The sequence below is a fragment of the Balaenoptera borealis genome (assembly GCF_965194805.1).
Source record: "Balaenoptera borealis genome assembly, chromosome: 1".
Taxonomy (NCBI): Eukaryota; Metazoa; Chordata; class Mammalia; order Artiodactyla; family Balaenopteridae; genus Balaenoptera; species Balaenoptera borealis.
Genome location: NC_138860.1, coordinates 110,793,776 through 110,821,213, shown reverse-complemented (window position 1 = coordinate 110,821,213; position 27,438 = coordinate 110,793,776). Strand labels below are relative to the sequence as shown.

Genomic DNA, 27,438 nt, shown 5'->3' with positions numbered 1-27,438 from the left:
TATCTAGGTTTTATGATCCTCAGAAGTGGCGTCAGAAAGCAATTCTGCATTGATAGTTTCAGGTCCTCTTAAAAAATAAAAAGTAATTCAACGAATAACATTTTCCTTAAGAATCAAGTGGGTATTTTGGCAGAATGACAGCAGAGGAAGACCCGAGTTCCTCAGGCTTGGTTATGCTTCCCAATCCTTTTCAATCTGAAGAGAGCTTTGCACAGTTTTAGACTTGCCACGGCGCTCGTAGAAGAGGGGAGGTCCAAGTTCCCATGCTCTTTGATAACTAAGAGGATGGGGCACACCTGGCTAGTGGGGAGGGAGAGAGGCACAGCAATAAAGGTGATCCAGGAGGCAGTTCAAGGGTCCCCTGAAAGTCATTCACCTCTGAGTGGGACCTAAGAAGGAAAAGAGGGTGATAGCCGAGGAGGAGATATTTAACTGGCAGAGAAGGAAGACAGTGCAGCGCTCTGGGGAGAGCTGGGATCAGGAGCTGCTAATATTTGTCATGGTGTCTTCCAGTTCCTTACAATCCAGTTATTAATCAAAGACCTCCCTAAGCACCCACACATTGCTAAGCTCCCTGGCGGATAATAATACAGCCAGAAGACTGTTTTTGGCCCTTAAAGTGCTCACAATGTAAGTTGGGGAAGGAGAAAATGAATGGAAGTGAGATGACCAGTGACAGTGAAATGTTAGTCCGAGGAGTTCACAGGCGGGAAAGATCTGGATGGACTGATAGTCCAAGACACAGCTCAGAAGAAGCTTCCAGAAATTGAGGATATGAATTGTGTAACTGAGAATCAGGCCCATGCCGACAAGCTCCTCCTTGAGAGGGGCAGATTCAGAAGGATGTCGTTGAACGGTGGCCCAGCAGGAGAGAGAACCTGACAGACTGTTTTTAGAAAGGCTGGAGTATGTGATGAAAACACAAGAGGGCCCAGAAGGAAAGAACAGAGAAGCAAATAATCCTTGGTTGTTTTCATGCCTGAAGGGGCTCACTGTGGCATGAAAATCAACATGAAAACAGTTAGACATACCACATCATCCAAACTGGGCACTGTGCAGACATTCCTTGGCTTAAGTTTAAAAATATTTATTAACTCCTTGTTAGCCTCTCAATTTTTGGAAGAGAATATTGAACCTGGTGATAAAGGGGTGAGGAGGACCTAGGAACCTACCATGGAGGCCCCTTGTGTACATACTAGTTATATTCACATAAGACTACGAAGTAGGTTTCATGGTCTCTTCTACAGATGAGGAAAAGGAAGTTTATGGAGATCAAATAGCTCACTTAAGCTTGCCCAAATAGTAGAATGGCAGACCTAGATTCTGAACCTTACTATACATGCTGCCCAAGCCCATTTCCTTTGTTTCATGTATAGAGTATACACTTGGTTGCTCTTAGAGAGGAAAGAAATCTATGTTTCATTTGTAGCGTGGTCTAGAGCTGAGCCTGGAGCTGGGAGTGAGAAGAACGGGGTTTTTCATCCATGCTTTGCTATTAGTTCTAAGACTCGAGACAAGGCATGTCCCCTCTTGGCTTTATTATCTAAAGTTTATAAAGAGGATGTGGGATTAAATGATTGCTAAGGTATTATCTGTGTAAGTTTATGATTCTAAGAGTACAAGTGGATTCCCCACCAGGGAATGACTTCATATGACTGTTCTAATAAAAAGAGGAGGGGGAATATGAGACACGCATGGAAATCCGCCAGGATATAAATAATCTAATAAATAGTTCTGCCACAAGAGCAGTGGCAGCTCCAGGACTTTAAGGAGTAAGGGTTCAGGGGTGGCAGGTTTGTCTTGTTACTGTGCACAGTGAGCCCACCGCCTTCATGTGCATAGCCTGCATTTAGCCCCCCATGTGTATGAGGCCTACAAACCACCCTTTCGCACTGCTACCACCCATTTTTGTTGCTGGGAAAGGCATGAAAGCTGAACACAAACATAGTCCGCTCAGGGAACCTATATAAATGAAACAACCAGACGTAAGAGAGCATGAACCCCAGACAGAGCAGTCACTACTCAGCTCTAGGTGATACCTGCCCTGCAGTCACCTGCCCTTCCAATTTTTCAAAAAGAGTCAGAAATATGGATTTTTGTGCCACATGAAATACCTGAAACAACCATGTGGTACCAATGCCGACCAGCTATGTGAATCAGACAAAAACATGTTTGTATCTACATGTGATCAAAGATCATCAATTTGCTTCAGAATTAGCTGATAAAAAAAGAGAATGCAGGAGGCCTAGTCTTAAATATTTTAAAAAGGGCTCACTGAAGTAGACAAAGAAAAGGCATTGAGAAAGACCTTAGCCATTTTATTTGAACAAAGTCTATCAGTAATGCATAAGCTCTCACACATCTAACTCTGATAATGCTTACAATTTTTGTCAATACCCATCTGTTTCCTATAGTCAGTAGTAAGAGAGTCCTTAAAACAAAGGTGAGTGTGCTAATTCAGGGACAAAAAACTGGGAGACTTATGAAAACTTAAAATTTAGTTCTATCCAGGACTTCCCTGGTGGTCCAGTGGTTAGGACTCCATGCTCCCAATGCAGGGGGCATGGGTTCGATCCCTGGTCAGGGAACTAAGATCCCACATGCTGCACAGCACAGCCAAAAGAAAGAAAGAAAAAAAAAAGTTCTATCTCCTAAGAGACCTAAGGGAAGAAGAATTTCTGCAGTAGAAGTTGATCAAGGCAGCTGGAGAAAAGTGGAAGATAATGGGCCAAACCCCAAGGCCATCAACATGAATCCCAATGGGAGGGCAGAGGTGTGAGTGAGAAAGAGGAAGAAAGAGAAAGAAAGGTCAAAGTATGAAAAGAGACAGAAAAGAGAAGGCTGCTGTATAGGGCGGGACAGTAGAAGGATAGGCAAGCTTTCGAATGCCTGCGTATGGGTGATAGGTGTTCCTTAAATAAACTATGAGGAACCCCAGAAATACTCTCAGAGCTAAGTCATCATCATAATTTAAAAAATATGTTTTGGGCATCCACTGTATCTCAGATACTATGAGGTGCAGGAGCTCCAACGAACGTCAGTCATTCAGACACGAGGTGAGCAGGAGTTAGTGGTTTTGAATGGTCGGGAATCAATCACCTTCCCGGCAGAGGGAGTGGCCTGTTCAAAAGCAAGTGGATCTGACATCTGTGCTCTGCCTACCGTGCCTTCCTATTATTCCCATTTGATTGGAGGAGAGGCTAAGCTCAGACAGGCTAAGTGATTAGCTTCGAGTCACATGCCTAATTATTCACAAAGCTGAGAGTAAAACCAAAAACATCCTGATTCCCAGTATGGCATATTTCCTCCTCTACCACGATCAAGGTATAGTGGATGCAAGCCAGAGAAAACGATAATGTGGAAATTTTCAGAAAAAAATGTAAAGCAAATACTCAGAATGAATTCTTGATGAAACCTATATAACAAAAATGAGGAACTCTTCTTCGTGACCTGAAGACTGGAAGTTTGCCACACACAAGCCTCACCTAGTTCCCACAGAGGGGAGGGAAATCCATACTTCCACCCACTCCCAGCCTCGACCCCACCCCAATTCTGTTCTCCATTCCTATTGAGCAGGGAGGGATTTTTTTTCTCCCTGTGTGACTTCACAGAGATGAATCATGGCTCCTTGAAAAGCTGAAACAGGAAAGTTGGCTTGGGAATAATAAAACAGCAACAGACTAAGTCCCCTGAGCTCTGGGCACTGCCTCCACTAATGAGACTTATCTACAAAATACTGTATTGTGTAAGCAAATCTTTTGAAAAATAGCATCTGGAGCTTTGAAGATGTGGACACAACTGACTTGAGCATGACACACCTGTCTTTAGAGAAAAGTAATTATTTAGCCCATAAGCGCAAACCTGTTTTCACAAACTGCCAGCTATAAACATTTTTTAAAAATTGCTTTGTCAAAGATTTGTATAAATGGCTTAAGTATGATTTCAGGAAGACCAAGAATGCAAGACGGTATTCTGCTAACAAATGGAATTTGCTGCCCTTTGCAATTCTACAGCTGATCCCACTGCAGATTTCATTCTTTACGGCAGAATATGGAAATTTTGACATCATATACATATGAAACTTATAAATCTGCTGTTCACATTTCTTAAAAGGAATGATCAGTCATGACATGTTCTTTCTGTAATTCAAAGGTCTTATCAGCAGGGAATGTTTTGCGATTTTTAAGAGAGCTCTCAAGCTCTCTAACCTGTTTCTAATTGGACCATTTTCATTCCTCTGAACAATAATGCTAAAATATCTTTTTCTGTAAGCTGCAACAATGTTTGAAATTTGTAAGGTGTTTATTCCTTCCTTTAGTAAATCTAGAGTAATCACAGTTTCTTCATCCCTGATTATAAGGTCCTTTTGAAGAATATTTTTATAATTATTTGTCCATGTGTCTTAGAGAAAATCAGAGTCTGCCCTTTTTATCCTGTGGCAAGGGTCCATGGAAGATGAGAAGCACCTGACTTGCATCTCCTATAGAATGCTGTCCTGGTGTAAGTGGAATCTCAAATCTCATGCTCCTGTAGAGAAGTGGTAAGCTTTCTGGAGCTGACTGAATTTCCAATATGTTTAGCACTAGAAAAAGAAATCCATGACCAGGGGGCTTCGCTGTATTCATGCTACAAAAAGTAAGAATTATACCAGGAGGCCAGGAGAAAAAGAAATCACCAAAAAACAAACTACCAAAGAGGAAATGCCAGCCTAAAAAGGTAAGTTTTACCCAGTGATTCGTGGGGAGGGAAATGAGAAATTTAAAAGACAGACTATGAAGAAGATGGCATTTAGTCTCCAGAGGCCGTTAGAAAACACTGACTAGGTTTCAATCTTCTTTTTCAAATAAAGTAAAAAACTCTAAGTGGTTTCATGATACTCAGGCATTAAAGTAAAGCAACTGTTGATGAAAATGTTTTGGAATCTAATACAGGTGGTGTCCAACATTGTGAATGTACTAAATGCTACTGAACTGTACACTTTAAAATGGTTAATTTTATGTTGTGTGAATTTCATCTCAATAAAAAAAGTAAAGCAACTGTATTCTGCTTGAGATGAAAGAGAAATTTTTGCCATTTCCTTCTGATTGCTTCCACAAAGACAATATTTAACGCTTCAGAAAAGTGCTATCAAGAAAATCCTTAGATGAATTCCAGGGATTAATTCAGTCGGTGCAAAGGTTAGCCAAGGAGCAGTTATGCAATGCTTTTTCCCCTATTCTATTTTTTCCACCCCCTTAAAAGTGCTAAGCAGTCATCACTAAGTTTTAATAGCTTCTCTCTTTCCTTCCTATATTCCTCCTACCCAACTTCTCTCCTTCAATATTTATTGAAGTCCTACATGCCCCTGAGCACTTTAATAGGTGCTAGGATTGCCAAGATGAGTAACACATCTTACCTTTCCTCAAGGAGTTCACAGTCTGCACTCAAATTTCAAAAACTCCCCAAGCAAATGCCTCTAGTGTTTTCCAATTAAATAAGAAACTGCCTGCATTTCTTCTTATATATATATATATACACATATATAAAATATTATTGTATATTATCATGTTAAGTATTTCTCATGTTACTCATGTCCAATTTTCTTGACTATTTTGATCATAATGGGTGTTGAAATTTGTCAGACTTGTTAAGTATCTGTTAATATGGCTATATGACCTTTTTTCCCTACACTTATTAATATGGCATATGATGTTAATGGATTAACTAACATTAAAACAACCTCATATTCCTGCAATACACTCCACTTGATTATGGTGTATTATTTTCTTTAATGTGGTGTTGGATTCTGTATGCAAATATTTTATTTAGTGATTTTGAATTGACATTTATGAGTTATATTTCTCTGCAATTTTCTTTCTTTATATTGTTTTTTAAATCTGGTTTAGGCTTCTGTTTTATTATTTTATTCTTTACTGTCAGGTTTATCAGTTATTTTCAGTATCTTTTAATGTCCATCTACTGCCCGTACAACAATAAGCTTTTTCATTTCTCTCTTTCCTTTTCTTTCTCTCTCATATTTCAGTTGCATTATTTCAAATTTATCACAATACATAACCTTTGTGCATTAGCATATCACCTTCATTCCACCTTTGTTTTATTCTTACGTGTACATTTATAGAATTTAAAATGTTGACCATCTGTCTTTTTGCTGAAGTTTTCCCAATCATCTTTTGGTTGGTTGATGTCATTCATTAGTCGTTTCCTTAGGAAAGGCTGATGAATGCAGAATTCCTTAAGTTTTTATGTGTTGAATATTGTTTTTTCATTGCCTTGGTCTTTGAAGGACACTTTAGCTGAATATAAAATCACTGGTTTACACTTTCTCTCATTGAGTTTTGAAAAATATATTGCTCCACTGTTCCTCTGCTTTTTAGATTGCTTTTAAAATGTCTGATGCCTCAGTCTAATTATTTTGCTTACGTAAATTATTTAATAATTATTCATCATTTAATGATTATTTAATTATTGAAGGCCTTGATGAGTTTATCTTCATATTTGAAAGCTAGTAGTGTCTTGGATTTGTCTAGGATGTGTCTTACAGCTGACTTTATAAAATATTTCAGAGACTAGATTTAAAAATTATCAATCTCTTTGTAAAATTAACATAATCTTGATATGTTAATTTTAAATAAAAATAGTAAACAAACAAAAACAAAACAAAAAAAAATCCCCAAGCTACTTCTTCCACACCAACTCGAGTTCCAGACATCTCCAAATCTTTAATGACTCCACTGGACTTGGACTGCAGCAGCCCTTCCTAAGCTCTCACATTCCATACTCAGTTATTGGTGTTCTGATTGTGCTCCTTTCTTTTCTTTTTTCCCTTGGACCAAAGGGAGATTTTTAAAATTCTAAACAAAAACAGCACTTTAGTGATTTTCAGATACTATAAAAATAGAGCTATGCTGATTCACATGAAACTTTAAAATAAGCACTGTGAGGCTGTGAAACTGGCCGCTTCTAGGAATCGTTATTAAAATTGAAGATCGGGCTTCCCTGGTGGTGCAGTGGTTGAGAATCTGCCTGCCAATGCAGGGGACACGGGTTCGAGCCCTGGTCTGGGAAGATCCCACATGCCGCAGAGCAACTGGGCCCATGAGCCACAACTACTGAGCCTGCGCGTCTGGAGCCTGTGCTCCGCAACAAGAGAGGCCGCGATAGTGAGAGGCCCGCGCACCGCGATGAAGAGTGGCCCCCACTTGCCACAACTAGAGAAAGCCCTGGCACAGAAACGAAGACCCAACACAGCCAAAAATAAATAAATAAATAAATAAATAAATAAATAAATAAATAAATAAATAAATAAATAAATAAAAACAAAAAAAAAACAACGTACCGATGACTGAGCCACACCCCGCAGCAATTAAATCTGAATGTCTACAGATAGGACCCAGTCCAGACACTATACTTTAAAAAAAAAAAAAAAAAAGAAAAAAAAAATTGAAGATCATTTCAAAGATTTCCTTTCTCTTGATCCCACCCTCTGGTCTCACTTAGCCACTGGTGCCTCCATCACCTTTTTGCACAAGGCCAGGTCTCTCTGAGTTCATGGTCTCTGATTACCTATCAGTCCTTTCTTGGAAAACAGCTTTGTTTCCATCATGCTTGCTTCCCTTATTCTTATCCTTTCACAACTGAATGTCTTTTCCTTCAACTTTTATTTCTGTTTTCACTGTAGCCACGTTGTTATTCTTAGGAAAACACACTAGCTTTCACCTTGAAAGGAAGAGGCCCCACCAGGCCCAGATCTCATATGTGCCTGTAATGGGCTGAAACAGTGACAACTCAGAGAGTGATGCAGGCAAAGCGAAACAAGAGAAAAACGGTAGGCAAAGCCACACTGGCTTCTGCAGAGAGGAAAAACCTAATGTTTGCCAAGTGGAAAAAGGATCAACTCAGAAAAGAAACAAAAATCATTTTCAAGCTTCGGAGAATCCCCCAAAGTGGAGAAAAAGAAAAATAATTCAAAGCCATCTCTAACTGAAAATATACAGCCTAATTTTGACACAGATTTTGTTCTAAGGTCATTCAAAATGTGAAACAGAAACCATAACATTTAAATTAAATACCTCATTTGTGGATGGAAGTAGCTACAGGTTGTCACCCAGCCAATGTGTCAGTGGCACAGCCGGCAATTTCACCATGCAGCTGGGAAATGCAGTTTGTCAGTCATAAGAAAGCAGATATGTGGGAGGATTTTCACATAAAATCACTCCTCACAGTGGACCCTGACCTTCATCAGACTTGCTAAATGAACGTACACCACAGAGCTGGTTCTTCTGTATCTTTATGAAAGCTGCTAAATTTACAGTGCATGTAAGGAGGGGAAATACAAACTGGGAAAAAGTAATACTGGTATTATTTTAATGTGTTCCAGAGGACTGGTCAACAGAGGAACAGGAACTGAACAAACTTAAACAAATGGCTCCCAAGTATGATTTCATTAATCTTGGAAAACAAGAAGCAGTAGATGATTGCGATCTAATTGTTTCTTATTTGACTTGGCTTGAAAAATCTTATTCTCACTTAACTCCATTTATAGATCGGCATCTTGGGCCAGCTGACCTTTTCTTTGTCTAGCTAAGTTTCCTTTGAACATGCTATAAAGGTTTTGATCACCAAAATATATAATACCAGATGAAGGTCATTACATAAAGAGAATCAAACCAACAGCAATTAAGGGGAAAAACAAAGTTCCTGTAAGGGTTCTGGCATATCAACAAGAAGTTAATTGACTCTTCTTAATGTGTGAAACACATGTCAATCAAAAGGGCAATAAAATTTTTATATACTATGCAAACAGTGGTAATCCCAGTTCCACCCAGTTGTGGCTCACCACAGAAAATACATAATTAAAAGAAAAAATCATAGAATCCCATTTATGGACAATAACCCATTATCCATGTCATCAACTTGCTACTGCTATGAACTTAGGCATTTCACAGCTCAAACTGGATATAGAACATGGGAAAAAATGACTAAGTAAAACAATGGCTTTCTTTCACGCAAAGCACGAGTGTACATGTAATAAATACATCTAAATTTGTCATAGTGAATTAAATCAGCTTCAGCTTCAGGCAAAAAGGCAGAGTATTAGGATGAAATGGTCCATTTCTTTCCAGTTTGTTATACATGTAGAATCTGAAATTTATTTTTTTACTTGATTAAAAATTAAATTAGGTTTCATTTTTACATGCAGAGTTCTTTCTTTGAGTATTTCATTTAACAACAGCCAGGTTGGAAGGAAGCCAGTAATCAAACACTTCAGACTTGGGAAACCCTTCTGGTTTTTCAGACTCTTAATAAAGCCTGAGAAGAATACCAGTTTAGGGAGCGGGTGTCTTTGTTTTGGGGATGACTCACATCATTCAGTATTCATTCATTTATTTTTAAGTCATTCCACAAATATGTGGAAGGCACTTTTCTAGGAAGGGACCATGGGAAACACACAAATACATGGCCTTTACCCTCAAGAACTTTACAGATCTTTCCCCCTCAACATAAGCATTCCTCTTACTTTAATGATCAGCAACCTAACAAATTCAACGTTCTCTTCCTCACCTTGAAACAAACAAATTTCTTCTCAGGAGTATATTTTCAAGAGAGCGTGAGATCAGCCCACTTATTCAAAGAATGATTCAAAGACTCCTACTTTTAGGAGAAACTAAAAAGACACAATAGAGAAGAAATATTTGGGTTTCGAGAGACAAAACAGTGAACTACAAGGACTACTTAAAATTCATATGACTGTGGGATCAATGTGTACATTACACTAGGGGAAAAAGGGCATAGAACAAATTATGAAGGGCCAAGATCAATGAGACCATTTAGACATGGTTTTAGAAGGGCTAACGAAATGTTCCATGTCTCTCACAGTTATCTGTAGACCTATTAGATGGAAAATCAGCAAAGATATATAAGGGCTCAGTAACATCATTCAGCAACAGGATCTAATGGGCAATTACAGAACACACCACACAGCAGAATACACATTCTTTTTAAGCACCCATGGATAATATATTCACCAAGATAGACTGTGTCCTGGATTATAAAACATTACCTTGACATATATAAAAAAAAGAGTATGTTCTCTGACCATAATGGAATCAAACTAGAAATCAATAACAAAAGATAATAGGAAAAAAATCTCCAAATACTTAGAAATTAAAGCACTCTAAATAATCCATGGGTCAAAGAAGAAGTATCAAAGGACGTAAAAAATACTTAGAACCAAATGAAAATATAACATACCTACATTTGTAGGATGATGCTATAGCAGTGATGAAAGAGAAAGTTATAACACTAAATGCTTACATTAGAAAAGAGGAAAGGTCTTCAATCAATAATCTAAGCCCCTACCTTAAGAAACTAGAAAAAGAAGGGCAAAATGAACCCAAAACAACCACAAGAAAGGAAATAGTAAAGATAAGAGAAAATAAATGAAACAAAAAGCTGACTCTTTGAAAACATCAATAAAATTGATAAGTCTCTAGGAAGACTGACAAATATAAAAAGAGAGAAAACAGAACTTGCCAATATCAAGAATGAAACCAAGGCTATAACCACAGATCCTAAAGCTGTAAAAGAGGACAATTGGGAACATTACAATTCTGTGCACATAAACTTGACAATTTAGATGAAATGGAATAATTCCTTGAAAACCACAAACTACTAAAATTCACCCAATATGAGACAGAGAATCTGAATAATCTTATGTCTATTAAAGAAATGTAATCTGTAGCTAAACACTTCTGAAAAAGAAATCTCCAGGACTAGATGGTTTCACTGGAGAATTTTACCAAACATTTAAAAAAGCATTAACATAAATTCTTAACAGTCTCTTCCAGAAAACAAAGAGGGTGAGTCATTTTATAAGGCCAGTTTAATTTCAATACCAAAATCAGACAAAAATAGTACCAAACGAAAAGCCAAAGACAAATATCCCTCATGAATATCATCACAAAAATTCGCACAAATTATTAGCAAATGAAATCCATCTATATAAAAAAATTTTTATACAACATGATCAGGTGGGATTTATTCAGGGAATGCAAGCCTGTTTCAATATTTGAAAATCACTCAATGTAATGTACTGTATCAACAGCTAACAAAAAATTATGATTGTATCAATCAATGCAAAAAAAACTTGTAACACAATTCATTTTGTCATTAATACATTAATTTTTCTATTGTCATTAATAAAAACATTCTCAGTAAATTAGGAATAGAGGTTGTGATGGTTAATTTTATGTGTCAACTTGACTGGACCATGGGGTGCCCAGACATTTGGTGAAACATATGTCTGTGAGGGTATTTTGGGGTAAGATTAACATTTGAATCAGTAGACTGAGTAAAGCACATTGTCCTCCCTAATGTGGACGATCCTCATCCAATCAACCGAACACTTGAATAGAACAAAAAGGCTGAGTAAAATCCTATCCTATTGATTCTGGTTCAGTTTTCCTGGAGAACCCTGACTAATAGAGAAGGGAAAATTCTTCAATTTGACAAAGAGCATCTATAAAAAACCTACAGTTGACATCATACTTAATGGTAAAAGAATGAAAGCTTTTTCCCTAAAATTGGAAAAGAGACAAAATTGTCTGCTCTCATCATTCATATTAAACATAATACTAGAAGTCCTAGCCAGTGCAATAAGGTAAGAAAAGGAAACAAATTATATACTGGTTGGAAGAGAAGAAATAAAATTTTTTCTATTTGCAGGAGATATGATTGTCTAGAAAATCCCAGAAAATCTGTTTAAAAAAGCAAGATCTCAGGATATGAGATAAACAAAGCTCAACTGTATTTTGATATACTAGCAACAAACATGTAGAAACCAAAATTAAAAACACAATACCATTTATAACTTATAATTATTCCAAAAAAGTGAAATACCAAGATATTAATTTAAAAAACATGTACATGATCTTGATGCTGAAAATTACAAAACTCGGATAAACAAAATAAAAGAAGATCTAAATAAATGGAGAGGCATACCATGTCCACGGATTGGAAGACTCAATATAGTAAAGATGTCAATTTCACCAAAACTGATTTATACATATAATGTAAGTCCTATCAAAATCCCAGCAGAATTCTGTTGTATACATAGACAAGCTTATTCTAAAATTTTTATGGAAAGGCAAAGGAACTAGAATACCTAAGACAATTTTGAAAAAGAAAAATAAAGTGGGAGAAATCACTCTACCAGAAGTTAAGATTTACTATATACAGCTATAGCAATCACAGCAATGTGCTATTAGCAGAGGAAAAGACTCAGAGATGAATGCAACAGAGATTCCAGGAATAGATAAACACAAATACACCCAACTAATAACTTCTTTTTAAAAAAAAATTCCAACTGATTTTTAACAAAGGGGAAAAGCAATTCAGTGGAGGAAGGAAAGGTTTGTTTATTTGTTTTTAACACACTGTGCTGGGCATCCATAGGCAAAATAAGCCTTCATCTAAACCTCACACCTGATATACAAATTGATTCAAAATGACTCATACATTTAAATGTAAAACATAAAACTATAAAACTATTACGGGAAAACATGAGGAAATCTTTGGGATCTAGGACTAGATGAAGAGTTGTTAGACGTGACAACAAAAGTACGATTCATGAAAGAAAAATTTGATAATTAGACCTCATCAAAAGTAAAAATCTTTGTTCTGTGAAAGACCCTGTTAGGAAGATGAAAAGACAAGCTATGAACTGAGAGAAAATATTTGTAAACCACATATTAGACAAAAGTGTTACATCTAAAATATACAAAGAACTCTCAAAACTCAAAAGTAAAACAAAGCAATTAGAAAATGGGCAAAAGACATGAACAGCCATTTCAGTGAAGAAGAGATATTAACGACAAATAAGTACATGACAAGATGTTCAACCTCATTAACCATTAGGGAAATACAAATTAAAAACACAATGGTATATCACTACACACGTAAAAAATACTGATAATACCACATGCTAGAGAGAATGCAGAGAAACTAGATCTCTCAGACATTGCTGGTGAGATGTAAAAATGGTATCGCCACTATGGAACATAGTTTGGCAGTTTCTTATAAAAGTCAACTTGAACTTTCTATCAGACCCAGCAATCTTATTCTTGGGCATTTACCCAGATAAATAAAAACTTATGTCTATACAAAAACCTGTACACGTATGTTCACAGTAGCTTTATTCATAGCAGCAAAAAAATGAAAACAATTCAAATGTCCCTCAATGTATGAATGGTTAAACAAACTGTAATACATCCATACAATGAAATCCTATTTAGCAATAAAAAGGAATTATTGATACATGTAAAAAACTGAAGGGATCTCAAGGGCATTATGCTCAGTGAAAAAAGTCAATCTCAGAATGTTCCATAGTGTGTGATTCCATTTATAGAACATTCTTGAAATGACAAACTATAGTGATGGAAAACAGATTAGTGGCTACCATGGAACAGGGACTGGGGATAGCACAGGGGAGTTCCTTTGCAGTGATGGAACAGTTATGTATCTTGATACATGGATAAACAGCATAGAACTATACACACACACAACCACACGTGAACACATATGAAATACAGTGAAAACTGAATAAGCTTTGTAGTCTAGTTGACAGTATTGTACTAATATCAATTTTCTGATTTTGATATTGCACTATAGTTATATAAGACCACCACCAGTGGAAGCTGGGTGAAGGGTACATGGAATGCTGTGTGCTATTTCTTCAACTCCTTGGAATCTATAATTATTTCAAAATAAAAAATGCTAAAAAAAATTGTGTTCAAATGCTTTTTAAAAGAATCTCAAGCACCAAAATAAGCTGTAGGCTGAAGAGATGGAAAAACTATTTCTGATTTAAATAGTTTTTTTCCACCAACAGAATTACTCTCTATTTCATGCCTACCTGTTGTTTCTTTAGTCCACTTTTCTTGAAGCTAACTAAATTTAAGCTTCTTGAGGACACAGCTATATTTTATGCATCCCTTTCAGTGCCTGCTGCAATACAGACACTAAAAACAAAAAAAACTACTAGTTAAGTTTTTAATTGAGTGAGTTATCTAATTCTGGCAAATCTGATACATTTCTAAAGAGAACTAGAATTACGCTACTCTGACTAGCTCTGTGACCTTGGTTACTTAGACCTCTCTGGATTCTGAGCTCCTCATCTATAGAATGGCGGTAAAGAGTACTGTGTCAGAGGACTGTTAGGAGAATTAAATGAGTTAATATATGTGAAGTACTTAGAATAGTGCCTGACACATAGGGAGAGTTCACTAAATGTTATTTTTCTAAAAATTTTTAAAAATACAACTTTTAGGTGTTCCGGTCACATGAATGAAAACGATAAATCAGTAAAACGTTTAAGTGTCCATTTCCTTTAACTTCTACTGGATTTAAATGAAAAGAAGTCTCTTTATGGGGTTTATAGAGGAAAAGCCCAAAACGCCATCTTAACAGTATCCATATTTAACCTTATAAAAATGACTACCTTGCTACTGCATTCAGGTCTTAAGTTCCAGATCCCACTAATTTCTAATAGCAAGAAAATATTATATGTAAAATGCTAACTAATAAAAGTACAGTCTAAAGATTTCAACCTTATATACATTATGTGACACTCACTCAACTGACTTATTAATCTTTCACTCTTCTTAAAATGACCTTTTCCTATTCTCTGACTGATTAACTCTTATCCATCTTTGCTTAATGTTATCTCCACTCTCAAGCCTTATCCAGCTCCCCAAAGAGGACCTATCACACTGCAACCACCCAGCTGTGGGCAAGACTGCTGTCCACTGTGTTTACTTACTTTTATACTCTTCACACACAGTATAAATCCTGTCACAGAGTAGGGTCCTTGACAAGTATCTGTGAATGAATGAACCACTGAGCTCTTCTTGTGATACTCCCACAGCAATTTTCACTTACCACCATAAGGCACTTGGCACACTACATTATAATTACTTTCCCATTTGTCTCCCCCACTAGAGTGTAGGCTCTTTGAGGGAAGGGCCCACAGCTCACCCATGCACAGTGACTGGACCGTTCATCAAAGATACGTACTGAGGGGCTACCAAGTGCCAGGCACTGTTGCGTCAGTATAACGAACAAGGCAGTTGCAGTTTCTTATGGAATGACAAACACGTACATAAAAAAGATAGCTTTTTATTGGGATTAGTACTATGAAGAAAATAAAGCAGGGCAGTCTGACAGAGGGATGAGGACATGAGCTGGAGGAAGGGCTAGTATCAGGATAGGCCTTTGTGAGGAGGTAACATTTGAGCTCAGAGAACAAAAAGGAGCCAGTCACGTTTACAGCAGGGGTGAAGAGCCCCATGCACAGGGAATGGCAAGTACAAAGGCTCTGAGACAGGAATCAGCTGGGTTTGTTGGAAAAAAAACAAACAAACAGGCAGGTCTGGCTGGCACACAGTAAACTAGGGGAAGAGAGGAGGAGAAGAGGTCAGAGAAGCAGGTTGGGCTAGCGCGTACAGGCTACACTGAGAAATTTGGACTTTGTTCTAAGAGCACAGAAAACCGCTGGACGATTTTAAGTGTGGAGTAACAGAATCTGATGTACGTTATAAAAGAAATCACATTGGTTGTTAAGTGGTGAAGCAATTGCAGGGGGTCATGAACTTCCTTCCATAGGCAGACAAATGAAGAGGCTATGCAGTGGGGGTGGGGTGGCGCTGGACGGCGTGGGGCAGAAAGATGGACAGAAACAGACAGAAATCACGATAAATTGAGAAGACACGGTTGGCAGGCCTTGCTATTGAACAGGGGAAGTAGGTGTGGCAGAGAGGAATCAAAGATGTCTCCTGAGGATCTGACTTGAGCAAGTTTACCAAGATGGGGAAGAGTAGGAAATACCTACTATCTTGAACCAAGAAACTTTCAGATGCCTATTGGATATACAAGTGGAAAAGTAGTACATGTTAGGCACTTAATATAGACTTTCAGTAACTAGCACTTTGAGGATGATAGACTCACCTAAAATCAAACATATAATATAGCATTCCAAACATGACCAACTCTATTTACTGCTTCCAAGGTTACAAACATAAAATAGTAAGCGATTGAAATGACGAGAAATCTCAGTTCCTTTGATAAACGATGTCATTTTTGGCTGCTACTGATGCTCCCTGACCCAGATTTTTAATTCAGCAAAGGTGCTGAATTTTATGTTAGAAATTTTAGACAAATGCTGTAACTCGATTCTGGTATTTGTGCCACTTAGAGAGGGTCTTAAAAACACTGGAGAGGTGAGGTGCCGAGAGGAGCAAGCAATGACCCACCAAATCACTTTTACTCAAAGATAGGAATATGCCATACATGAAGCTACTGGGAGCCAAAGGTTTTGATGCTTTTGGCCATGATTCACATTTTAAAACTCATATTTGTTAAGATATAATTTACACAGAGTAAAAGTTACCCTTTTTAGTGTACAGGTCTGAGTTACGACAAACGCAGACAAACGCATACAATTAAGTAATGACCACCATCACCACCATCACCACTACAATCAAGATACAGAACGGCTTCTCACCCAAAACAGTTCTTTCAAGTCTTTTTGTGGTCAGTCCCTCCCCCACCCCTGGAGGCTGAAAACCAATGATCTATGTTCTGTCCCAATATCCTTTTAAACTCAAGAACAATCTTATGAACTTATGACTCTTATCCACAGGATGCCTGGCAAAGCCATATTTCTTGAAAAATATGATATGTGAAACACCAGAACCACCTAAAAAGTATTTAATGCCCTTGTAAAAGAAAAAACCATCCACTCCAATTACTAAGGATTAGATTCAGGCCTCCAAAACAGAGTTTATAACTTTCCTCTAAGATGCTTTTTGTCTAATAATTGGCTTGGATGAAACAAGCATGACTTTCAATATACACTCAACAAGCAGATTTACACATTTTTTCCTCAAAACAACCTGATGTTTTGGATTACTATCTCATTCAAAAAGTTAAATTAAGATATAAAACATTACATATACTCACAATGGTTTTATATATGATTTTCTATAACAGGAAACTGGTAAATACGAATTTGATTAATTTTCTAAGTCAATCTCATTTGCAAAATTCTGTAATAATACTTTTTTAATAATACTGTTCCTCTTATTTTAATTATCCATTTTGAATTTTAAAAATATTCTATTTTGACAAATATACATGACACTTAATTTTGAAATATATACTATTATTATTATTCAATTAGATCAGGCTTTGTTAAATCTACTAAAGCAGATACTTAATTTGATCTGTTGGGATCTATTTAAATTTTACATTCTTATTTAGAGGGAGTGATGTTTAGTGTAATTTATTTTAAAAGTAATTTATTAACTGATTCTTAATTGGCCTGAATGAATGAACACATCTTCCATGGTGAGCCAGAAATGGTGGTATACAGTCCAGTGGTTAAGGCCTTGGGCTTTGGAATCAGAAAGACCTGGATGCTAGACCTAGCTCTGTTATTTACTGATTATGCATACACTCTGGGCAAGTAACTTCCTGTCTCACAAAGCCTCATTTCCCTCCTCCATTAAATGTGCATAACAGTACTACCCACCTCATACAGCATGAATGCCAGTACTTAGGACCAGGTCTGGTACATGTAAGTGTGCTCAATAAATGTTAGCTAGTACATACTGGATGGAATTTCCATTTAAAAAACATTGAAATGTTCTATTATTCAGCATTTGCTCTGAAACAACAAGGAAAGTGACTTTATTTATATTTTATAGATGACAAAGTGAGGCACAGAGACAGTTGAATGGAGAGCAGACTTACTGGCCCAGGTGCATACAGTTAAAGAGAAGCAGAAAGTCACCTGGTTGTTCAGACAACTCAAGTAATTTAAAGTCTGATGCTACTATAGTTTCTAAAAATGGCGGTTTCTTTTTTTTTTTTAAGAAGTAAAGAAGAAATTTTGATGAAAATCATAAGAAAGCTAAGGATGCACAAAAACAGACATATGGATCAATGGAACAGAATACAGCCCCCAGAAATAAACCCAGGCACCTGTGGTCAATTAATTTTTGACAAAGGAGTCAAGAACATACAATGGAGAAAAGACAGTCTCTACAGCAAGTGGTATTGGGAAAGCTGGACAGCCGCAGGTAAATCAATGAAGTTAGAACACCCTAACACCCTCATACCATACACAAAATAAACTCAAAATGGCTTAAAGACTTAACTATAAGACATGATACCATAAAGCTCCTAGAAAATAACATAGGGAAAACATACTCTGACATAAATTGTAGCAATGTTTTCTTAGGTCAGTCTCCCAAGGCAATAGAAATAAAAGCAAAAATAAACAAATGGGACTCAATCAAACTTATAAGCTTTTGCACAGCAAAGGAAACCATAAACAAAACAAAAAGACAATCTACATACTGGGAGAAAATATTCACAAACAATCGACAAGGGCTTAATTTCGAAAATATACAAACAGCTCATATACAAAAAAACAAACAACCCAGTCAAAAAAAATGGGCAGCTCTAAAGAGACAATCCTCCAAGGAAGACATACAGATGGCCAACAGGTACATGAAAAGATGCTCAACACTGCTAATTACTAGAGAGATGCAAATCAAAACACACACCAGTCAGAATGGCCAATATCAAAAAGTCTACAAATTATAAATGCTGGAGAGGGCGTAGAGAAAAGGGAACCCTCCTACACTGTTGGTGGGAAAACAGTATGGAGGTTCCTTAAAAAACTAAAAATAGAGTTGCCATATGAGCCAGCAATTCCACTCCTGGGCATATATCCAGAAAAGACGAAAACTTTAATTTGAAAAGATACATGCACCCCAATGTCCATAGCAGCGCTATGTATGATAGCCAAGACATGGAAGCAATGTAAGTGTCCATCAACAGATGAATGGATAAAGAAGATGTGGCATATATATACAACAGAATATTGCTCAGCCATAAAAAAGAATGAAATAATGCCATTTGCAGCATCATGAATAGCACTAGAGATTATCACATACTAAGTGAAGTAAGTCAGACAGAGAAAGACAAATACCATATGATATCACTTATTTCTGGAATCTAAAAAAATGATACAAATGAACTTATTTACAAAATAGAAACAGACTCACAGACATAGAAAACAATCTTACGGTTACCAAAGGGGAAGGGAGGGGGGAAAGGATAAATTAGTTTGGGGTTAACAGATACAAACTACTATATATAAAATAGATAAACAACAAGGTCCTACTGTATATAGCACAGGGAACTATATTCAATATCTTGTAATAACCTATAATGGAAAAGAATCTGAAAAAGAATATATATATGTATATATATGTATAACTGAATCACTTTGCTGTATACCCGAAACTAACACAACACTATAAATCAACTATACTTCAATTTAAAAAAGGCAAAAATATTCAAAAAGAAAAATAAAATAAAATTAGTGCCATTTACGGTTTTAAAAAAAGAAAGCCAAGGATGAATACAGGAGAGATCTGCATGTTTTTCTTAACCATTAACTTTGTGTGTGTGTATAAGGGAATTTCATTAAGTGGGAGTTCATTTTGTGAAGCCAGCCACATCAAAGTAACTGACTGGATAATGTTCAGGTTTGAAATAATTTTGAAAACTCGGTTTAAAACAGAAATAAGTATTTCACATTTCCCCCCTTTTCCCTTTTTATTCCTTTAGAAACATAATAGCCTTTTTTTTCCCTTCCACTCTTTATAGGCAAATTTATGGCACTCATAAAATTTTAGACTAAGTTTGAAGGAAAATGAGAGCACATCCAGTCCAATCCTTTTGTTTTAAGGTAGAGAATGATGCCCAGAAGGGAACTAAAATAAAATAAAAGCCAAAGTGAGCCTGGGACCAAGTGTCCTAATGCCCCATCAGTTACTCTTTCTACTACAAGGGTATCAAAATACTTAGGCCGGGCAGTCACCAGAGCTCCTCCATGTCCACAGCAGACATCAGCCATCATGGCACTACTTCCTTCTCACCTTCACACCTTAGAGTCCTAGAGTCACCACATTCAACCTGGCTGCTGCCATTGACAGTAGTCATGCCCCCAGTGATTTAGCAAATGTAAACCCAACATTTCCAGCTTAAAATGTGAAGACCTTTTTTCTTCCTTCCATTTTGTCTCTTAAGTTTCAGAAATAATTAAATCTTTAAGAGTAGTAATGATCTTTTAGGAAAACATCTGAGTTCCACACTCTTAAAATGTGGTTGGAGACTGTGAGATAAACTTATTTTGTCAAAAATTTAAAAATAAATATAAGCGAAATTAATCTATGGTGATAGAAATCACCAGAAAGTGGCTGCTTGGGAAGGGGCAGGTGGGGTGATGGAAATGTTCTATATCTTGACAGAGATGTGGTCAAACTATATACTTAAGATCTAGGCATTTCACTGTTCGTAAATTACAGCTTTTAAAAACAATCTAAAGTACTCACGTAGACAATTCAGATTTTAAAATTCTCATCCAAGGGAGGGACCTGAATTGCAATCCAGCTGGTGAAAGGCAATGACCAAACTGATAGAGATCTTTCAAAATCATCGTAGCTAAATGCATTTTTGTTCAATTATTCATGAGAATAACATCCACTGTGCCAGAACTCATATATACGGAAAGCAAATAAAGAGTTTCTTTAAGGCTATGCAGATTAATGGATTCTGCCTTAAACAGGAATGAGAGTATTATTTAAGTACTGTGTACACTACTGTGATAACATATCTGCTGATCTGCATTGCCTACTGAAGTGCATTTAGCATTTAGTAACAGAACTTCATCCTAAAGACCACAGAGAACTTAAGACTTTTATAGATAAGGAAGGTAAGGTTTTATACAGTGCACTAAAGCTTTCACATTTCTATTTTCTGTATTACTTTCCTATAAAAACTTGAGTGTGTATGACATTCTGCCCACTGCATATCATTTTCTGGTAACAGAGCTTTTTGTTTTTGTTTTTGTTTTTCTGTGCCTACTAGATTGCTAACTTAAAAAAAAATTTTTTTATTGGGGTATAATTGATTTACAATGTTGTGTTAGTTTCAGGTGTACAGCAAAGTGCATCAGTTATACAAACACAGATATCCACTCTTTTTTAGATTCTTTTCCCATACAGGCCATTACAGGGTATTGGTAACAGAGTTTTGACAAAATAAGAAGAGTCCTGAAAAGGAATAAAAAAAACTGGCTCTTCTCTGGCTGACAAGCAAGCACATGACGTTGGCTCAGAAACCACAGGTGGCTAGCAGCACAAATTGGTTAAAGGTAGTGCTCGGTTAGTCCTTATTGCCATGAGACAGAGGGGAGAAAAGGGCAAATTTAGAGTTCAGGTTATAGCTAGAAAGGGAAGACAAATTTCCCACCTCTCTGAGCAAAGTGCATTGAAATAAATTTTAGCACACATTAGTAAAAGGTCTGGTATAGTATCTGGCGCACTGATGAATGGTAGCTGTTCAAGAAAACAATATGTCCTGTTGCTAATGAAGGATCCACAGGAGAGTGAACTTCTCTCTCCTCCGATGCTCATACGTACCAAATCTGGCTTCACTCGGTGAGTCAGGGGGAAGGAGAGCCACAGAGAGTACAAGGTGGTGAGTACCGTGGACAGCCAGGACTGCTGGACCTCCCGGCTTCTGGGAATGCGGTGAATATAGTATTCGGGAAACTAGAAGGAAATAGTGAAAATGCAAATCAACTGGGCCAGTGATACTGAAGTTAAACATAGTAACAGTTAACATGTGTACAAACAGGAAATGCTCTCTCAATTTTAATTTTCATTGGAAATATTTTTAAACTAAGTTATAAAGGCTTTTTCGTGCTTTATACAACACACATCACTGGGTTATGACAAAAAGTTCCTGAATATGATTCAAAATGTTAAAGTCAGTGTTGACAATAAGCTAGGGGAAATTTTCTATAAAATATGTTTCAGGCAAAGACCTTAACATACTTATATACAAAGAGTCCTTACAAATCAGTATAAGTAACCTAGTATCAAGATGGGCAAAGGAGATGGACAGACAATTCCAAACAGAAGAAACACAAACAGCCAATAAACATTTGAAAAGATCGTTAACAATTAAACAAAAAAGAAAGCAATGAGTCATTTTTCACCTACCTAACTGGCAGAGATTGTGGATACTCAGCATTTTTGAGGATGTAGGGAAATAGACATTTACATTCCCTGGGCAAACACATTAGCACAACTTTTTGGGAGGGCAATTTAGGAATATCTATCAGAATTGTAAGTGTGTCTACTTTTGATCCAGCATTACTGCTACCAGAAATACATCCCACAGATTTACCCACATGCTATCTACTTTTATCACTGTTTGTATTTGTGGAAATTGGAAACAGCCCAAATATCCTCCAACAGGGATTGGAGAAGTCCATACAATAAAATATATGGAGACACATGAACAAATGACATAGATTTATATGAACAGATATGGAAGATGTGCCCAGATAAGTTGTTAAAGTGAATATACAAGTTGCAGGACAGTATGCTTAATATGATCCAGCGTGTATTAACAAATCACACAGCTGTATGTGTTTGTATACACATTGGTACACATATCAGTATTTGCATGAAGAAAATCTGGACCTGTTTGCCACAAACTGTATATTTGATGTGGAAGGGATTACACAGGGAACTGAACACCAGAAGGTGAGAATCACTGGGAGTTTCTCGCAGCCTGGCTACCACAAACGTTAAGTCAAGTCGGAGAGTAAAGGACTAAATACCTAATACATTCCTCTCCCCATCCCCCCACCTCTGGCCTTGAGGAACAATATGCTCCCAGAGAAAAGAACAGAAAAACCTTTTCCTAAACTAGTGGAAGACACAAAACTACTGGTCCAAAGTTTTTTCAAATTTAGAAAAAGGTGTGAGATTGTGTGTGGAGGCTTCTGTTATGCTCCAGGAGGGCATCTGTGTAGCTCCTGTAAAAACGAAAACGGGCTGCACGTGTGACCACTCTGTTTCACATATGATGGATATTCCCTCTTCCTTCCATACTACACCAGTGGGGAAAGAAAGATCTGGACTCAATATGTTATTCACTATTTTTATTTATTTATTAATCATTTATTATATCAATGGTTTTTCTTCCAAAGGATTAAGGTACTAAATGTTCAACTAGAAAATAATACTGAATAGTTCCCAAACTATAGACCATACAAGGAGCAGTATCCAAAAGGGGGCAAACTTGTAAGGAATCTTGTTGGAAGTTTGTGCTTGCCTAATTTGTGGAGATTATTAATTTAAAAACATGTAATGGGTAAAACAGTACTGAAACTGAGCCCCCTTAAAACTGAGTTTCCTTACTGAGTTTATGATTAATCTCTCTATCCAAATCTTTATTCCCTTTCTTGTCCCCTGACCTCTATCCTGTGCTAACTGAACACTTATCCACCAGAGTCAGATGACTAAAATTGCTGTTGTCCACAACATCGTTAATGTACTAAAATTGCTATTATATATATCATCATTAACGTACAAACTCAGGTTGTTTCTCCAGGGCAAGATGAGCTAATGGACCCCCAAGCCACGGACCACCTGGTCTGAGCCTCATAAACCAGAATATCCCGACTCCCGAAACTATGATTAAGAAATGTCACAAGACAATTAATCCCAGCCTTTGTTCATCCCTTTAAAAAAAAAAAAAATCCCTAACTCAAAAGACCAAGTGGGAATGGATCTGAGGCTTGTCTCCCACACTCTTGCTTGGCCCCTTGCAATAAACCCTTACTTTGCTGCAAACTCTTGGCTGTCAGAGTTTGGCTTTCTGCACTGTGGGTACATGAGGCCTTGCTTGGTTTCAGCACTATAGAGCTAAAATGCCTAATCAGAAACCTTTTGGATCGGAAGTGTTTCGAACAGGTGATACAGGACATATACCATATATTACATAATATCCACCGCTGAAGTTTGGAGAAGTAACCAAACATATTAACATTTCTATAGCAAAACACGAACATTCACACTAAGTGGGATAAAGACTATACTCCTCATGCCAATTCAAACCAGGTTTTACTGTCAAATAAACTTGTGACAAACTTGGAACTTTTTTTTCTCCCTCAGTTTTCCGAGCTTTCTAGGATTTCAGGTCAGAGATTGTGGACCTGTACTACAAAATACATTTGAACCCAATAAGATGTCAGTATTATTATAGTTAAAAATAACCCAATAGTGTCCCATTATAAAGGTTTTTTCAATGTTACTTCAAAAATCTGAGGCCTGATCTTAATATCTGTAATATTTTCTTCAAAAAACCACGGGTGTCTACCATGTCCCTTGAATCTTTTAAAGCTGTGAGCATATAACTTTTAAAAAATTTTATTTTATGGAAGTTTAGTTGATTTACAATGTTGTGTTAATTTCTGCTGTACAGCAAAGTGATTCAGTTATACATATTCTCTTTCATATTCTTTTCCATTATGGTTTATCACAGGATACTGAATGTAGCTCCCTGTTCTATATAGTAAGACCTTGTTGTTTATACATTCTATATATAACAGTTTGAATCAGCTAATCCCAAACTCCCAATCCAGCCCTCTCCCTACCCCCTCCTCCTTGGCAACCACAAGTCTGTTCTCTATATCTGTGAGTCTTTTTTCGTAGATAAGTTCATTTGTGTCATATTTTAGATTCCATATATAAGTGATATCATATGGTATTTGTCTTTCTCTTTCTGACTTACTTCACTTAGTATAATAATCTCTAGGTCCACCTATGTTGCTGCAAAGGGCATTATTTCATTCTCTTTTATGGCTGAGTAGCATTCCATTATATATATATACACACCACATCTTCTTTGCTTATAGCTATGTAAAGAAGCAATGAACAATATTTTTGGGTATTTTTAGTGTCCTGAGGGGCTGGAAGGGGTGGTCAGTCTGACTCTGGCTCTGGAAGCCCAGCTCCTCTGACTCCATCTGAGCTCCAGAGAGCCAAACACAAAAGCCTGTAGGGCCTACACAAGGGTCTAGAGACAGCTCTCTTAGACTTGGACATGGAAGAAAATTCTACATCTCGTCCCGGGGAGCAGCCTGTGGAAGCAGAGAAAATGGGTTCTGGAAGTCTCCAGTCCATTCCCAGAAGGACGGAAACTAGTGGAGGCATGTTCTGGGGTGCAACCTGAGGGTCCTCCTAGATGGAGACTAGAAAAACAGGCCTGAGGGTGAGCAAACAAGGTAGTGACTGAAGAGTGATGACCTGTCTTCTGACTTCTGGCTGCACCATGGAAGGAGCCCAACCTCAGCCTTCAGATCAGATGCTAGGCTGGGGAGGGGAGTCTTGGTTCCACTTGTGGGCTGGAGCTAACTGAGCCAATGACCTCATGCATACAGTGACCCACCACTCAGTTTGCACAGGATGGTCCCAGTTTATACCTGTAGTTCTGGCATAATTATTAATAGTACTCCCTTCTGCTCTCAGAAGTATGCCAATTTAAATGATAAAGTATATGGTTACCCACAGGGTGGGCAATGAGTAGGTTCTTCCTAGTGATAGGGAAGGAAATTTACTCAGAATAGCCCAAGGCAATGTGATGCAAGAATCTACATTACCATCAGGGACAAGAGTCTAAGTGGTAGCTGGGAAGAAAGCCAAGCTGGAAGTCCTACCAGTGAGATAAACAGGAAAACAGAGAGTTGGTGACCAACGTGGGGAAATGGGGGCGGTGAGGATCGAGCCAGGCAAGGGGTCAGAACCATGACCCTGACTGGCAGGAGACCGGGGACGGGGGGAGGGTCCATATGGTACCCCTCTCTGGCTTATGGCTCTACGCTAGAGAGGCCTATACCTCCAAACCCCATCTAAGTCTTCGCCACATTATGATGTTTTGATAATAAGTTCAGGGAACTGGTAATCCTACCAAAAAAGAGATTTCTCTCCAAATCCAAGTCTCTTCCCATCCATTCCCCGACCAGATCAGTTCTCAGAGGCACCTTTCCCGACTGACCTTTCTAAATAACCCTGCTCCTCCCACCTGTACGCACACTCCTCTCTCCTCCATCACCAGGCTTGCTTTTTGTTTTAAAATTACTCTATTTCCTCTACTGGCTTATTATATGTTTATTTACTGATACCTCCACGAGAATATAACTTACCTGAGGACACTAGGAACTTTAATCATTGCAATCTCAGTGCTTGTAAGAGTATTTGGTTTACAGTTGGTGTGCAATACATATTTATTGAATAAATGATTCAATATGTTTTTGCATATTAATATAAAATAACTCAATCTTCCTGTCACCTAGCTGAGATGTTCTTAGACTGGAAATGCAGAAAGGACACAAAGGAGGTAATTTCACAGTGCTTAACCTGGGGCCTTATTTGTAAGGTCCACTCAATAAATGGGTTGAACTGAATGGATGGAATTCCTGGGGCAAGAGGGAAAATGCTGGAGCAAAGCAGGGTACTGAGAGTTTATAAACAGCCAGAGTCAGGAGGCACCAAACCCTAAGGGGAAATGAGAAGGAACCAAAGACAAACGCCCCCTCCCCATCAATGTGTCCTAGATACACAGCCTAGAGGGCCTCAAGGAACTTCTCAGCCCTTGTGGGTCCTCTCCCCAGAAAATAAGTCCATGAGAGAAGAGTGTCCTGAGGCTTTGAGGTCTGAGCACAGAGGGAAAGGCAGTCTGCTAGGTTAAAGCGAGCAGAGCCTTCCACTATACACCTAAAACTTCTTGAAAAATTCTATGCCCACTGGCTCTGTATTAAACCTGCTATGCAGGGGTGCAGTCAAGTGGATGGAAACCTGGGGCCATATTGATAGGGACAGAGCCCTCAGAATAGCTATGCCTGATACACAGAAGTTGGTGCTAGGGTTCTGATGTCCTGTATCACCTAGAAGAAATACTGAGAGCCAGGCCATGACAAAATCTTAGGAGAGTTTTTATTACTTTATATAGTTTTAGAAGATAATCAAATATATAAAGAAGTCAATGAGGAAAAATTATCAATAGAATGCCTGTATTTTGGTCTTCATTAAAGTTCCTTTGAAGACAAAGGAATGGGAGAGAGTTTCAGAGAGCTACAATTCAGGCTCGGCTATGACCAGGCATTCCTAGGGGTGGTGGCATCTAGAGAAAACCAAGTGAAGGCACCTTTATAGACATACTGTTTTTATTAGTCTGTACCTCTGCCTTGAGGAAACTGTCCCTGATCCTCTTCTATGTGCTATTAATGGGATGCAGGACACAAAGGATACTTCATCCATCATTTTACCCCCTGAGCCCCATCTCCAGACCCAACATTTAGTTTCAGAGTGGCCACATGACCCAAGCAGGGTCAGTCTTTTCCTGGATTCTTATAGAGACCCAGGGAAAGCTCTTCCTTTTAGAAATACTGTGGGCTGCTAAACTGGCCCTCAATAATCCATTCTACTGGGGCAAGAAATGCATACTCGT

At 37.7% G+C, this 27,438-nt stretch overlaps 1 protein-coding gene across 2 annotated transcripts in view; it reads right to left on the bottom strand.

The window, feature by feature from the left end:
- ALG14 (ALG14 UDP-N-acetylglucosaminyltransferase subunit) overlaps positions 1 to 27,438 on the bottom strand; it is a 101,220-nt gene that overhangs the window by 38,235 nt on the left and 35,547 nt on the right. For both annotated transcript variants that reach the window (XM_082386458.1, XM_082386457.1), the window contains exon 3: positions 21,555 to 21,686. In XM_082386458.1, the coding sequence (XP_082242584.1) occupies positions 21,555 to 21,686 (132 nt within the window). The remainder of the gene's footprint in view (positions 1 to 21,554; positions 21,687 to 27,438) is intronic.